This window comes from Chiroxiphia lanceolata, chromosome 1 (genome assembly GCF_009829145.1).
Source record: "Chiroxiphia lanceolata isolate bChiLan1 chromosome 1, bChiLan1.pri, whole genome shotgun sequence".
In the NCBI taxonomy this organism is placed as follows: domain Eukaryota; kingdom Metazoa; phylum Chordata; class Aves; order Passeriformes; family Pipridae; genus Chiroxiphia; species Chiroxiphia lanceolata.
In genome coordinates, this window is record NC_045637.1 from 72,534,817 (window position 1) to 72,549,313 (window position 14,497).

Genomic DNA, 14,497 nt, shown 5'->3' on the forward strand with positions numbered 1-14,497 from the left:
CAACTTTATGGTTCTTTTGCCTTTTTTTTTTTTTGTCTCAGGGATAATATTTGCATGCTGGTGCTTCAAACATGTTGTGAATGTGAGTTAGAAGTTGAACTAGAACCAGAACCTACTGCCCAGAGAAACAAATGAAAACAATGAAAACAAACCATCTGAGTACAACATTATGAGTACTTAAAAGGTCCTCATAACTTTTGCCTTTCAGTGCACCATAATGAATAAACTTTTTTTTCAGAGATTAATCTACCTCATACCTCTTCAAGATGAATTTCTCTTTCATAAACCAACTTGCGAACCATACCAGCAACTGAAACCATCCATGTTAACATCATCATAAGTGGGAAGAAAAACCCTATATTGTTCAAGAATCTATGAGAAAACACAGATGCAGAGTTGTCAGCCCCCAAAGGTAAAGTATTTTCCAGTGGAATGTTACTAGGTTAATATTGGGACTATTCTCAATGTATGCACAAAATAAGATCTGACATGAACTCTAAGACTTATTCCTGTTCTGGTTAGAACTGCTTATTTTTTATGTAATGGGCTAAATATACATATTGGTACTACATTATTATATTAACATTTCCAACAATACAACTATATAATTACTCTTTAGGATTCCATTTGAAGTCCAATAGAATTCAGATTTGTGTCTATGGAAAAGTAACATATTTGGACAGTAAGGAGTAAAGTCAACTTTTACTCCACTTTAATAGATTTATTACCACTGACTAATTTTAAAATCTAATAGTCAGGATGTTTTCACACTTTTACAAACAACAACCCTACACTTTTTCTTTTCCTTCATCAACTTCACACTGTATTTCAACACACACCAGGGACCAATTTACAGTTTGTGTACAGGACAACTAAGGATAGAAAAGGGATCTCTTAGAATACTCTAAGTTAGTTGCACAGTATATTGACACAGCCTCTGTCCAGCAGACTACTCCACAGTATGCCTGGAAACAGCTTGTGAGGGGTCATTTGCCAGGCAGATGTTAGATAACATGTTAAGTTAAACACAGCTGTTGGACAATATTTGCTATGCTGTAATATTGGAGTAGTATTGGATATACTGGTTCAACCCTGTGCGAAGATATACATCCACCCACTAAGAAGTGGGAACCTAGTAGGTTCTGAAGTTCTTTAGCACTGGTCTAATAAGGATAATGCATTGAATTAAAAAGACAACAGTTTACTTACAGATCACTGGTATGACAAGGGTAAGGCATGGCTTGCACCTGAATGGCTGTCTCTGAGGTATCTATCCCAGTCTGTGCTGAAATAATTGCCCTTTCAATCATGTCTTGAAGAGGAATAAAGACATGGTTGTATTTAAACCCATCAGCTGGCAACTTCTGGGGATGGGATTTCCATGTTGGGTTTTTAATCAAATCTGTTCTCATGCTATAGAGAACACTGGTTCTAATTGTATATGAAATGTGTCTTGGAAGGCCATTGCTAGAGTCTTGCCTCTTGTTCTTCGGTGTATCGAAGATGATACCTGGCACAGGAAGAAAGGAAGCTTCATAACCAAGCTTATATGATCTATGCTATTTCTATAGTTAACTCATGGCTAATTACCATACAATATGGGATACATTCACCTGTCAGGGCAGGTCTCTAAACTTTCTTGACATCCAACACAATAATGGTAGTTTTCAGAGACACATTTTTTGCGTTCATGAATTTGAAATGTAAAAAATTGTTCACATGATACACCGGTTTGAAACAATCATTTTTATCTGAGAAAATTTATTCTGTGATTTTCCTTTTTAAACTGCAATTTCTCTTTTCATCCAGACTTAATTCTTTTTTGGGAATTGTTCTGAATTGCACAGTGAAAGTAGCAGCCATAAAATTTGTCCATCAAAAGATAGCAACCTCTGGAAGCGGATGAAAAATTAAAGAGTACCAGCTCACTAAAATTTATCCTGATATTAATTTTCAACTCAATTACAAAACTTCTACTTTAGCGCAGCAGAATTTTTATGTTTATTTTCTCTAACTCTGTATAAAGAAAAAAAAAAAGCAGATGAAAGCTTAATATGAGATGTAAAGATGAAGCCACATACATGGAAATGGTTGTATTTTCTTTCTGGATGATCCAGATTTTCAGGACTTTTTGATGAATGTGAAATGTTGCCCTTTTTTTCCTTAGGAAAGGGGAAAGGTGTCTTACCTACCATCTGATTTTCTGAAAGAGACTAAGATATAAAATAGTCTGCTGCAAAGCTTATTTCTTTGAACTGGTCAACCTCATTTTCCCATTTATGCAAACAGTTGATTTCCTAAGACATTCCATGAGGCTATGAAGGCTCTGAAGACTACAGAGCAAGGAAAGTTCCACTCTAGTTTGATATCTTGCTTTGGAAAGGAATGTATGCCTACGTCTGAGCATGTGACATTGACATGTTGGACACATTAGGTCCCTTAAAACGCCGTTTTCTCTCTCTAATAGTTTGAAGGGATTACAAGGCCGGAGTAACGAAAAAAGAAAAACTCTCAAGAAATGTCTTGGCTTATGTTACCATATGACCTTTCCCCAGGTAAGTGGAAGAAAAAAATTGATCTAGAACTTGACAATTCAATTTTCTGAGCGCCAAGATTTATCTGTCTGTTCCATCTCTTGAAGGGGCAAACAATTTTGCTCATATAAAGTACTCTTTAGCAATTCTCCTTATCTCATGGTATGGCCTGTTAGTCTCATATTGATGGAGTGTAGCCACTGACATTCTGTAAATGGGGGGTACTGTGCAGGTTACAGAACAAGCATAGGATTCCAGATTGAGTAGTTTCAGTCTCTACAACTTCTTTCTTATGCCTTCTGTTGTATACTTACAGGAGTCCAAGGAGACAATAAAAACCAAAACAACAGTGGGAAAATGTTGTGGTACACTTCATACAGACTTAAATGGGTCTCCTTTTTGGAAAGGCTACATGCAACTTACAGCATTTTCTGAGAGGAGAAAGTGTGTGTATTAAGAAAAACACACTTTTAAACTTTTTTGTACAATTAATTGATTCTCTAAGCATATAACATGGGGAAATGATAGAGAGTGTAATCCCAAGGAAAACAAAAAACATACCCATTTCTTAAGAATTTTTTTACTCTGAATAAACAAGAGAATTTCTCTGAGATGTTGTTTTAAGAATAAACCTTACCAAAACCCATTTCTTTCCTCCTTTTTGCAAAGTCAAGAGTATAATAATTAAATTTTGAAAGGATGTAAACTAGATTAACTAGATGATCTTGTCATAATAAGTAGTCAGTTTCCTCAGTGTTCTACATTTTTCAGCTTTTTCTACTTTAAACATTTATGACCATTCTTTTAAATATTTTGTTAGAAATAACAGACTACAAGTATTCATTTGGCTATTCTACAGTTAAAACAATATAGTTTTTCTTTACAGCATATATTACTTTATTTTGCCTGTATTATATGTGTTTTAATACACATTTTGAAACTGCATAAGCTTAACCTATCTTATCAATAAACATAGATAACAACTACAAACTCTGAACTATTCTGTCAATATGCCTTTTACATAACAGACTTACTAGCCAAAAGATTATTTTGCTGCATGAGTTCATGAGCCTTCTCCTGCAATTTTTCCACAGAGTCAAAAGGCTGGAAACGGTCCAGTAACACACAGGAAGAGATGTTTACTACAAGCTGTGACAACAGGTCAATCTGTTTACTTGCTGAGCTGTTAAGCATCTTGTTCATCATGGTTTCTAAAATGAGGAAACAAATTGGACTTCTTAGTTTTAATGATTGGAACAGAAGGTGTGTTGTCACTTGCACATCCTGTAAGAGTAGATACCCTTTGTTTTAAAAAGCATAGGAATTTTAGTGTGAGCTTGTGGAAGTGCCATTCATGTTTCAGTGGCTTTTACAAGCCTGAGCTACATTTTCTTTCAATTTCAAAGGAACAAAAATGTAACAAACTAGAGCAAAGTTTTAGAAAGACATCATGTCTTTGAAGCTGTAGGACTTCTAACATTTTCTTGTCTTCATAACTCCTCCCACAAATATAAAGGGAATTGCTGTACTTCAAATATCACAGTAGAAACTAATCTGTTGTTTAATAATGTATTGGCCAATTCGTTTCTACCTGACACTGTGAATATTTCAAGAACTTTAAATATAGAGCATAAGTATTTTGACTGGAGCCTCACATTTAAAAACATCTAAAAAAAAGCCTACAACCCCTGTATTTTTACTTTGATTTTATCTATGGATCCAGGATGAATGTATACCTCCAGCAAAGCCTTATTTCCAAAAAAACTGAACCTTTGGAGAAATTCAAATCTTCATCCATTGGTATAGAATGTAGGGATAGTGCTATATCCTTATATTTGAGAAAATAAATAGAAGGATAGCAGGATCTAGAAACAACCTTAACTCATCTCGATTTAATGAAAATATTTGAATTTCTCAGGGAAAAAATAATGTTGTAAAACATCCAACACAATTTTCCATCTTAAAATTTTCAAGGTTCACTTGAGGATATAGGCTTTAAAAAGGATAGGTGATGGCATCATTTGATAACAGTGGTGACAGACAAATTCTGGAGCGTAGATATTATTTAGCATCAGCACAGGAAATATTACAATAAGAGGGCAGATAAGTAAAAAAATGTATGAAGCAATCTGAAGAAGAGACATGATTAACAGTGAGAAAGGATAAGGAGCACATAGAGAAAAAGTAGAGGAACTGACAGTCTAGAATTCATAAGATAAGCAAACAATGACAGGGTGAATTCATAGGTTGAGAGAAACCAGTACCAAATATATATCCTATATGTCTTATTTATGACTATCCTTGAGTAGGACAATAAAGGAAACACTTTTGACGCTACCTTTTTATGGCATTAGAAAGAACAGAATATTCCTAACATTAAACCCTAGTGGTAGGGTTAAGCTTTCATATATATCTTTATATATGTTTATGCTATTGTATATAGCCCTATACATATTCTCCCCTATAAAGACAAGCTAAGAGTATTTGGGTTCAGCCTGGAGAAGAGAAGGCTCCAGGGAGACCTTATAGAAGCCTTCTAGACCTTATTGTGGCCTTCCAGTATCTGAAAGGGGCCTACAGAAATACTGGAAAGAGACTTTTTAAAATGGCACAGGACAAGAAGGAATGGCTTTAAAGTGAAAGAGGATAGGTTTAGATGGGATATTAGGAGGAAATTCTTTACTGTGAAGGTGGTGAGACACTGGAACAGTTTGCCCAGAGAAGCTGTTTTCGCAGCTTCATCCCTAAAGTGAGCAACCCGGCCAAGTGGAAGGTGGCCCCATGGCAGAAGAGTTGGAACTAGATGATCTTTAAAGGCCCTTCCTACCCAAACCACTCTATCATTCTGTGAAATATACACACACAAGACCTTAATTAGAAATCAATAATTAACTAAAAAAAGCTTCTCTTGTTAATTAAGTTATTGAATATTTTAGCATAAGAAACATCTTCTAGCTGTTTCCTTGGAGTATGGTATACTTTAAGTTTTCTGGAAGAATATATTTTCTTTCACAACGTGCATGAACTTCTGTATTCCATCACAGAAATAAGACATATATATGAACAGATACAATCCACAGGAAAGATTTAGAATTGAGATCTACAGAGTTGCCTATCGTGTATTTTTTCCATTTATAAATGTAGCAATTATGAATAAAAAGCTTGGTGAATCTGTGTTTGCTGTTATCTTCATCCTTTGTTACAAACCAAGTCAGCCTTCATCTTCCACTCAGCTTGTTTAACCTGTCCTTAACTGGTTTTTGTAAGTCCGCTTGTACAAGTGCTATTTAAGATTAAAAAAATGATAGAAGAATAAATTGGAATAAACCAGGCATAAATAAATTTAGGTCAAAAATTGGAAGAAAGTTTCTAGTTATCAGGAAATTTGGGTGGTGGCACAGTTTTCAGTGATGACATTAGAGCTGTTTGTTTCCAGCTTTCTAAATACACATAAAACTATTTCATTACAATGAAGACAGCAGAGGGGTAGCATGAAGGAAAGCTGGCTGTTTTGTTTTTGTTTTGTGGGTTTTTTATCACCCAGGCTGTTACATTATGAGTCACATGTAGCTCTATGTAAGGGAGATTCCTTAATAGCAATAAAACACATCTGGGAGAAATAACAGAAGATGGACAAGAGAGAGACTCAGCAAGTAAGAATTTAAAAGAGGAGCCTGTAGCACAACTGCTTCCCAATGCCTCCTGAGAGGTTTGTAAGGACTGTGCCCAGCAAGGAACTCACAAGCTCTAATGGGACAGGGTTTATATATAATTGGTAGGAAATTATTGAAAATTGCTGGGCTGGAAAGCAAGTATAGAGGAAAACAATCGCCTTGCCCACACACACCTAGCTTAGAAAGTAACAAAGGGTTTATAAAGAAAACCATAATCTTTTCAGCACTCAGCTTAATACTTACTTTGATCCAGGTGAGCAAATCTGACTCAACAACTGTGTAAAACAGCTTTAGAAATTGATAACTTGCAGGGTCTTACAGCATGATGATTTTATAGAGACGTTGGAAGAGTTCTATCTATCCACTCTGTACACAACACTTTCCAGTAGGAATAGCAAGGTGAATAACATGTCACTAAGTCTGTTAACAATTTTTATACCATTGTAGAGAAGTAAGAAAAGATACAAACACAAACAAAGCAAATCTCTTGGATTTGAGAATAACTAGAAGTCATCTGAAAGTGAGAGTAGGTGTGATAAAACAAGGGAATATTTGCTTTAGTTAGAAGACAAAATACATAATCACACAGATCAGGTGATTTTAGAAAACTTGAGCTTTAGACGAAAAAAGAACAAATTGTGAGTGGTACAACCAGTAACATATATGGATACATTTAAGGCTTTAATTGGATCAAGTAAGATAATTACAGGTCTAAACAGCTGATATAAAGTAAGATTAATGAAATTTTAAAAAACAAACATAAGAATAGAGATTTAGAGTAACTGCTACACGGGATTTTGGACTAATAAAATGAACAAAAAATACACAAGCTAACATAAAAATCAGAGTGCATAGTCATTTTTCAAGAAGTAAAATGACAAAGTGAACCTGTAAAAAGAAGTGTAATCAAAGTGTAAATGCAGAAGTGTGCTCTGGCACTTTGGAGAGAGGAGTTTCACAAAGGCATAAATGCTCTTGTGATCTATAGCCCATATTTATTTTCACTTTTTATATGATATCAATTTTATAAACTATATTCCCTTAAAATAAAGAAATTCTACTTTCATAAACTACTTTACTTAAATCATATTCTGTATTGAGCATCCAAGACTATTAACCATTTATCAAATGTCCTTAGTTCTGTTAAAAAGCTACATCTTGAGAAACACAGGCAGAGATTTCCATGATGTTGTCTGCAGTGGTGAAGGTGGATCTGATGACTACAGAGATCATAATATCCATTTAATGAAGTATTATTTGTCCATAACCTATCATGTAGTTCCCAGAGTTGCACCCAAACAAACAAAATCCATCTGTTACTCAACAAATACATTGAGACAGCTAAATTTCCATGCCCTGAGCTTAAGAGACTTATTCTTTCCTCCCTTCTATCTTTCCAATAGTGGAAATGATTCTGTGGACTTGTATTATGATCCATCTTCACCATGGGGGTGAGGTGTGCACAAACTAGGCAGTAGTTCACTGGTTAAGAAAACCATTCCGAGAGAGAGCAGATTCAAATTTGAGTCTCTCACTTAAGGAGGACACAGAGCCCACATTCTTTCTGGATTGAATTCTGGACACTGTTTGCCATTTTTCTTAGTAAAAGTGTGTGCAGCCAGTCCTAGTCCTCAAACACAGCCTTCAAACCAAGGCCGATTTCCATTAAACCTCACATCCTGTGTGCAAAGGAAAAGCCACACCAGCTCACACAAACTATGACTGTACCAGATCAGGGCAGTAGTACAATTTAAGACTGAGAACACACTTAATTTATGAGCTCTCAGGAGCCTCTGTGGATTTTGTCCATCTCCTGCCTAGAGGCAGGTACTGAATTCCAATAAAAGTTGCACTTCAGGTACATTTATTTATTTTAGGTCTATTCTTAATTTTTTACTATAAAGGAGACTTAATAACCTGTATTGCTGTAAAGGCCATTTTTTTTGAAGCAAGGAGGGCTTCAGCATCATCCCAGTGGCCCCACTGGGCCATCCCAGGGCTGGGGCTGACCTTGTTTACTCTCTACTGACATTGCAGCTCCCTGATTATTACCCTGTCTCAGGCTTTTCCGAGGCTCAAGGAGATCGCACAACTGATTCTCCATAAACAGATTTAAAAAAAATGGAGGCAATTTTTGATCAAACACACTACGTCCAATTTAATTTTCTAATTATTTCCTTCAAACTTTACTACAAAAATCTACTTCTACCTAATGGAACTGGGGTTACTGGGTTTATGCCTCCCTTCGCTCCTTTTAAGTATAGGTCTTATGTTTGTAACTCTCCCATGACACTTTGCCACTTCTGATTTGTTACCAATATTGTTTCAATATTTCGAAATTCAAATTATCCACACAAAAGAAAAAAGACAATTAGAAAGATCTGAGACTAACTCGAGGGAGTAAAATCTCTTATTACATTACTTTAGTATCATAGAAGTAGGTAGAACATTCAATTTCAACTAAATGTAGTTCTAAGTTGAAGTTCAAGTTTGATAAGGTTAATCAGTACATGCACTTTTATGTACGTACCATATGTTTGCATTTTTTTTAGCAGTTTTTCCATGTCAATATCCAAATTACTTTCTATGAAGTGCTTTATGAAATTGCTTTGCAGTGCTTCCTAAAATAAAAAGTGATAGCTGTTACATCGGGGTTATCTGCTCTAAAGAAATACAAAGTATAAATATGCATTTATGTTCAATTCCATTACCAAGATTTCCTGCATAACACTGGAGAAGTCATTTAGCCTCTCCATGACTTTAATCTTGCCCTCTTAACAGGTTAGCTCCACACACAGTTCAAATAATTGGAGGAGTAGGGGAGGGGAGAAAAGGGGGAAGAGGAGGTGACAGGGGAAGACAAATATGTAGAATGAAAAAATCCCAGTAACAAGAATGCTTTTTTTTTAAGTCAATATTTTCCCCATCAGTTTTTTCATCAGTTCCACATTTTGCTGGGAAATGCAAGGAGGTTCAAAATATATTTTATTTCCCTTATTTTTCAGTGATACCGTAGTAATATTGGAAATAGTGAGGTAACATCACTTTTAAGTATTTTCACCTCAGAAGTTTCTCAGCATCAGACTGTAGGCTTATAACTTAAAGCTAGTCTGCATCTTTCTCAGCTCTTTTTAAATCTGAAGTCATATATGGGCAGTTTTACATGTTTAGAAATCCTGAATAGATCACACAGCAAAAAGTTGAAAAATAGAAACTTCTCCACAGTTCACCAACCTGCAGTCGTGAGACTGTGAGGACATTTCCACTGGTTTTAAAAACCTCAGACATCCTAAGCCATGTCTCAGAATAAGTCTTCAAGTGTTCCACAAAACCAAAAGTGAAATTAGCCTGGGAAAAAGAATACATGGAAACAAATGAAGTTAAAAATGTGCACAGTAAATCTTAAGAAACAGGAAAAACTGCCATGCTTCAGAGCCTCTGTAATTCCTTTTCATTTCACTTTGATAGTCAGCAGTAAGAACATCCATGTTTTCTTTTTTTCTACTTAAGAAATCGAAAGTATTTTTTCTCAATACCCAGCAAATTAAAGAAAGGTTTTCCTGCGCTGTGTTTTCCTGTCTCCCACCTGACGTATCATAAAGACCTGTTTATTTTTATGTCTCTTTCATACAGAGTATCATGGAGGTGCTTCAGAAAGACAGAGAAAGAAATACAGTCAGGACATATTCGAAAGGAAGCCTTTGCAGTTGCAGGTCTTTTATTCAAACTATTCACCAGAATAAAAATGAAAGCTGGAAGCATGGTCTGGACCATAAATTCAACTATAAACATAAAATCAGTCTATTTCAACATTCTCCCACAGGGAAAGTCTTGAGCAAAGCCAAATATTTTCTGTCTCAGTCAAACATAGGCTACAATTTCTCTCTTAGCAAACAACCAGCAATTTTTTTCCACCCTGTTTTAAACAGCTCCAAGTGTACTCAAGATCAGAAAATATTGCAGTATCTGTTTGTTTAAATTGGTATTATCAGTCACAGAAGTACATTTAAGAACAATCCAGCACTGTTGTTATGGTAGAAATTGTGACATTTCCCAGCAAAGAGTGTCTGCAGTGAGTTGTAAACTCCAATTTGGGACCACACTTTTTACAATAATTCCTACTGAAAGTATACAATTTCTATATTGTATTTTAAGTGTCTTTTTCAAAATCTCACTCTTAGCACAACATGAGAAAACAATTTGTTGTGGCTCTTTCTTCTTCTTTTTAGCACAGAAGGCCTCAAAGAGAACTTTACACGTAATTTTGTTTTCCCAAAAAACATTATGCATCTAACTTCTATGAGAATCCCTATTTCACTTGAAAGAGCCATCATTCATTAGGATTAAAGTGAAAGTGATCCTGAATGTTAAGCTAAATCTGGTGTCAAATGAACTAAACAAGTTCTGACCAGAAGCAACACAGAAACCTCATGGACTGAAATCCCAGACCAGGCACAATGGTGACAAGATGAAGACCAGCAAGGCTACAAGGGTGAAAAACAGCCAATATGGGTGTCTACTATCTCCTCAGGACAGAACAAGCACAGGTCACACCATAACACAAGGAGATCAAATTTTCAGACATCACTAGAGATTGTTATATCAAGCAACTAGTAAGATCTGGGCTCGGTGCTTCTTGACTTGATTCTGAACAGCACAAAGGATTAATGTTTGTGCTGAAATTGCTTTCAAAGGGCTACAGTAACTATAATGTGCTTGTATTCAACCTCCTTATACAAACAATAAAATGTCCTGAATTACTGCAGAAGCATGGATTTTTGGAAAAGATGACCTTTATATAATGCAGGCACTCATTTGAAAGAAATTAAAAGACCAAAGCAGTAAGTTGTGTGCTGGAACTATAGAGACTAAGGCTGTATCCAAGGAACTGAACAAAAACCTATTGCCTATCAAAAAAAGATTTGAGAAAGACCTTATGCATACATACACACACACACTACAAAGCAGGAAGCTATTAGAAAACTTCCTTTAAAAAGAGGGTTACATCCAAATAAGAAACAAACAAAAGAAGTCTAGAGACTTCTACATATGGAACACTTTGGAGAATCTGTTTCAAATTAAAGCAGCAGTATAAAAAAAAATCATACAATTTAACAAAATGAACAATAGGTAGTTTCTGGAACAAGATAATGTCCAGCCAAGAATTCCAAAAGCACTCAAGGATTAAATAGTTGAAGTACTCACTGTAGTGTAACCTCCTGATTAAAATTCCCTTGTTGTCAGGGAAGTGGAAAATAACAATGTAAATGCATAAAGATGCTAAGAGAGGACTGCAAGCTAATAATTCGGAAATCTAAATAAGTTTACATTCTTTTATACTAGTAATAAATTACAATAAAGAGTAGTAGTAAATAGAGAATATAAATAAATACAGCTGGGAGATAAAAACACAGAATTTTGAAATAGAAGTTGTCTGAGTTTGAAGTGGAAGAACAAGCAAGTGAGGAAGAGGCGGTTGATGCAGAACAACTGAACACAGGCACAATGAATACTAAGAGATTATATAACCCAAAAAGCAAGTGTACATCTGTACATCTGTACAATTACAGTAGCAAAGTCCTGGCAAGACTGACCCCAAAGTTTTGGGAAATAGTAGAGTTCTTCTAATGTGATTGCCTGAATATAAGATCACCTTTAAGAATATTCTGAAATAAGAAATACTTCCATAAGATCAGTTCATCAATGGCAAAAAGTTTAGTTGTGAAAGTAAAGATCAAAACCATCACATGTAGCCTTTGAACTCCTGGATGCCAGTTGGCACAGAACTGTTTTGCCCTCAGTCAGCACCACATCCTGTGTCTGTGACATTCACTATTATTCTACACAATAGAACTGTTGATTTCTCTGAAGATAAAAAGCAGTAGCCCCACAATTTATTGAAGACTGATCAATTACATGGTCTTGGAACTAAATAGTTCATGTGGAAAAAATATAGAATATATCCCAGTATACAAACATCAATGTTCTTTGAAGCTTTAATCCTCTACTTTTTTATTCTAGTAAATAGCTGTCATGTGGTCATGCACCCTAAAGGAAATTAAAGCTTCTATTCCAATTTCAGTAGGAGATGAGGCTGTGTAAGGGCTACAGGGTTGGTTTTTAGTAGCTATATTTGAGACACCTGAGACAATATTTTGTATTTAAATTTTCTTTCTGTTCAAGCAGTAGCTGATAGACTTCTGTAATAAAACCAAAGAAAAAGTTGTTGAAGAAACTTTCCCACTATATTCATATTTACAGATAAACAGGTACATATTCATAACTGCTTGTTAAAGGATTGGGGAAAGGGGCAGGTGTGTATTTACACAGATTTCTGAATAAGCTGATGGAACTTTTGTAAGCCTAAGAATATATAATGAGAAGGAGAGCTTGTGCTACAGGTGTCTACCAGAATCTTTGTATTGTTCCAGAGCACTAACCCCCCACAAAAAAACCCCAACCAACCAACCAACCCAAAAAACAAACCCACAAACAAACTTCTTTCTGAACTGTATTACTCAGTCCAGATTTCACTCAAAGATATCTAGTGGAACATACTGTATGTCAAGATATTTGTCTTTCTTACAGATGCTTTAAAGAATGGAGGTTTGGCATAATTATTTGCAAAATGATATGGAAATATATTAAGTGCATTATTCTAAATGTCTTTGCAACATAGAATATAATTAAGTATTCAAAAAATTTTGTTATATTATCGCTTATTATTATTTGTAATATTATCACATTCTTAATAGAATTTCCGTCTATGAACATCAAGACAACTTCATTTTTAACTGACTAAAATTTTTAAATTAATTATGCTGAGGTCCAAACCAATAGCCTGTTCCCCAAATATAGTTATTTAACTACAAAATATGAAATGGTTGAATCTTTTTTTTCAATTCAGAACAGAAACTGTAAAGCTACCTAGTATCTGCTATCTAGAATGGGTTTTTTGACTTAGATTTTTTATTATCTTTTTAAAGCACAACTCAGAATACCACAAAGTTGTCCATTTACGGAGAATATAGTCACCATCACATTTAAAGTCATCACTTACAAACAACAATTATTTTTTTCCAGATTTAAAATTAAGACAAATTGCTGGTTTTGAAAAACTAATATTGCAGGACAAAAATCATATCTTTGGAAGGTCAATGCAAAATTTGTGCAGAATCTAATGCATACTTAAAAAAAGTCAACCTTTCTTTTACAGAGGTGCTTCTAAGCTAGTTATGAAGAAACATGTTATTGTCAATAATCACGTTCCAGACAGAGCATCGGCCATACCAGAACTGCAGAGAAAATAAAACTGTTGAATGATATCAACTCATCAGCATCCACACATACAGCACCTCAGCTATGACTGGTCATTCATGTTACTGGTGTTAGAAATATAATCAGGAAGGATGCACTGTAGGTATCTTGGGGTTTTGTTTAGAAATACAGCTCAGTGACTCCCTCATAACAGGCTTTTGTTCCTGGGGCATCCCTTCCCACAGCGCTCTATACTGCCCCATTGGAGTTCCCATCACGAGAAAATGTTGAAGGCAAAATCTGCTCTAGAATACATGAATCCCACACCTTGATTCAGCATGATTCACATGACAGTTCTCCTAATGTGTTTTTTTTAACCTTTCTATACAAGGTGTAAAGGACTTTGAACAAAATTCTGCTTTTCACACTGAAGTGAAACCACTATAACAAGTAGAATAAAAGTTAAGGGAAGTATTAAGCTTAAAGTGGGAAACAGGTGAGACCTCAGAAGGCAAGGTGGATCTAATTTTCTGAAAGGCAATTATAGAACTGCAACTACCTACCCTGAAAGAACTGGACCTTTACAATGAATTACAAAGACAAAATCAATAAACAGAAATGGTAGGATTTTTTGGTACTCACCTTCTCTATCACCAGGTCAATCATGTTGATATTTGAATTGTATAGTAACTTCCCGTGCAACAAAGGTTTCAGGAAAGTCCATAGCAAAGCCCCATTAGGAGACTGCAAAATCTCTTGATAAAGCTTCAAGCAAAAAGGAGCTGCAAAAAGAAAGACAAACTTGTATTTAAGACAGACAACACAGGTGTCTGTGTTTTTTTTTTTATTCAAACAAAAGCTAAAGTCATATTTTTAGTCTGCCACAGCACCATGCTAAACATTGTTCAACTGCCACTAAGCAATCAGTATAGGTCTCTGAATAGAAATTGTTTAACCACAGTCTATGGTAGTGTTGAGGATGCAGAACTCTGAATGCTAAAAATGAAAAAAATAATCAGAAACCAAAGAGCT

General features: G+C 35.2%; 1 protein-coding gene across 1 annotated transcript in view; it reads right to left on the bottom strand.

The window, feature by feature from the left end:
* ABCA13 (ATP binding cassette subfamily A member 13) overlaps positions 1–14,497 on the bottom strand; it is a 176,034-nt gene that overhangs the window by 111,657 nt on the left and 49,880 nt on the right. Inside the window, 6 exon segments of the mRNA XM_032683056.1 lie at positions 258–372; positions 1,210–1,510; positions 3,569–3,745; positions 8,739–8,829; positions 9,443–9,556; positions 14,108–14,247. Of these exon segments, the coding sequence (XP_032538947.1) occupies positions 258–372; positions 1,210–1,510; positions 3,569–3,745; positions 8,739–8,829; positions 9,443–9,556; positions 14,108–14,247 (938 nt within the window).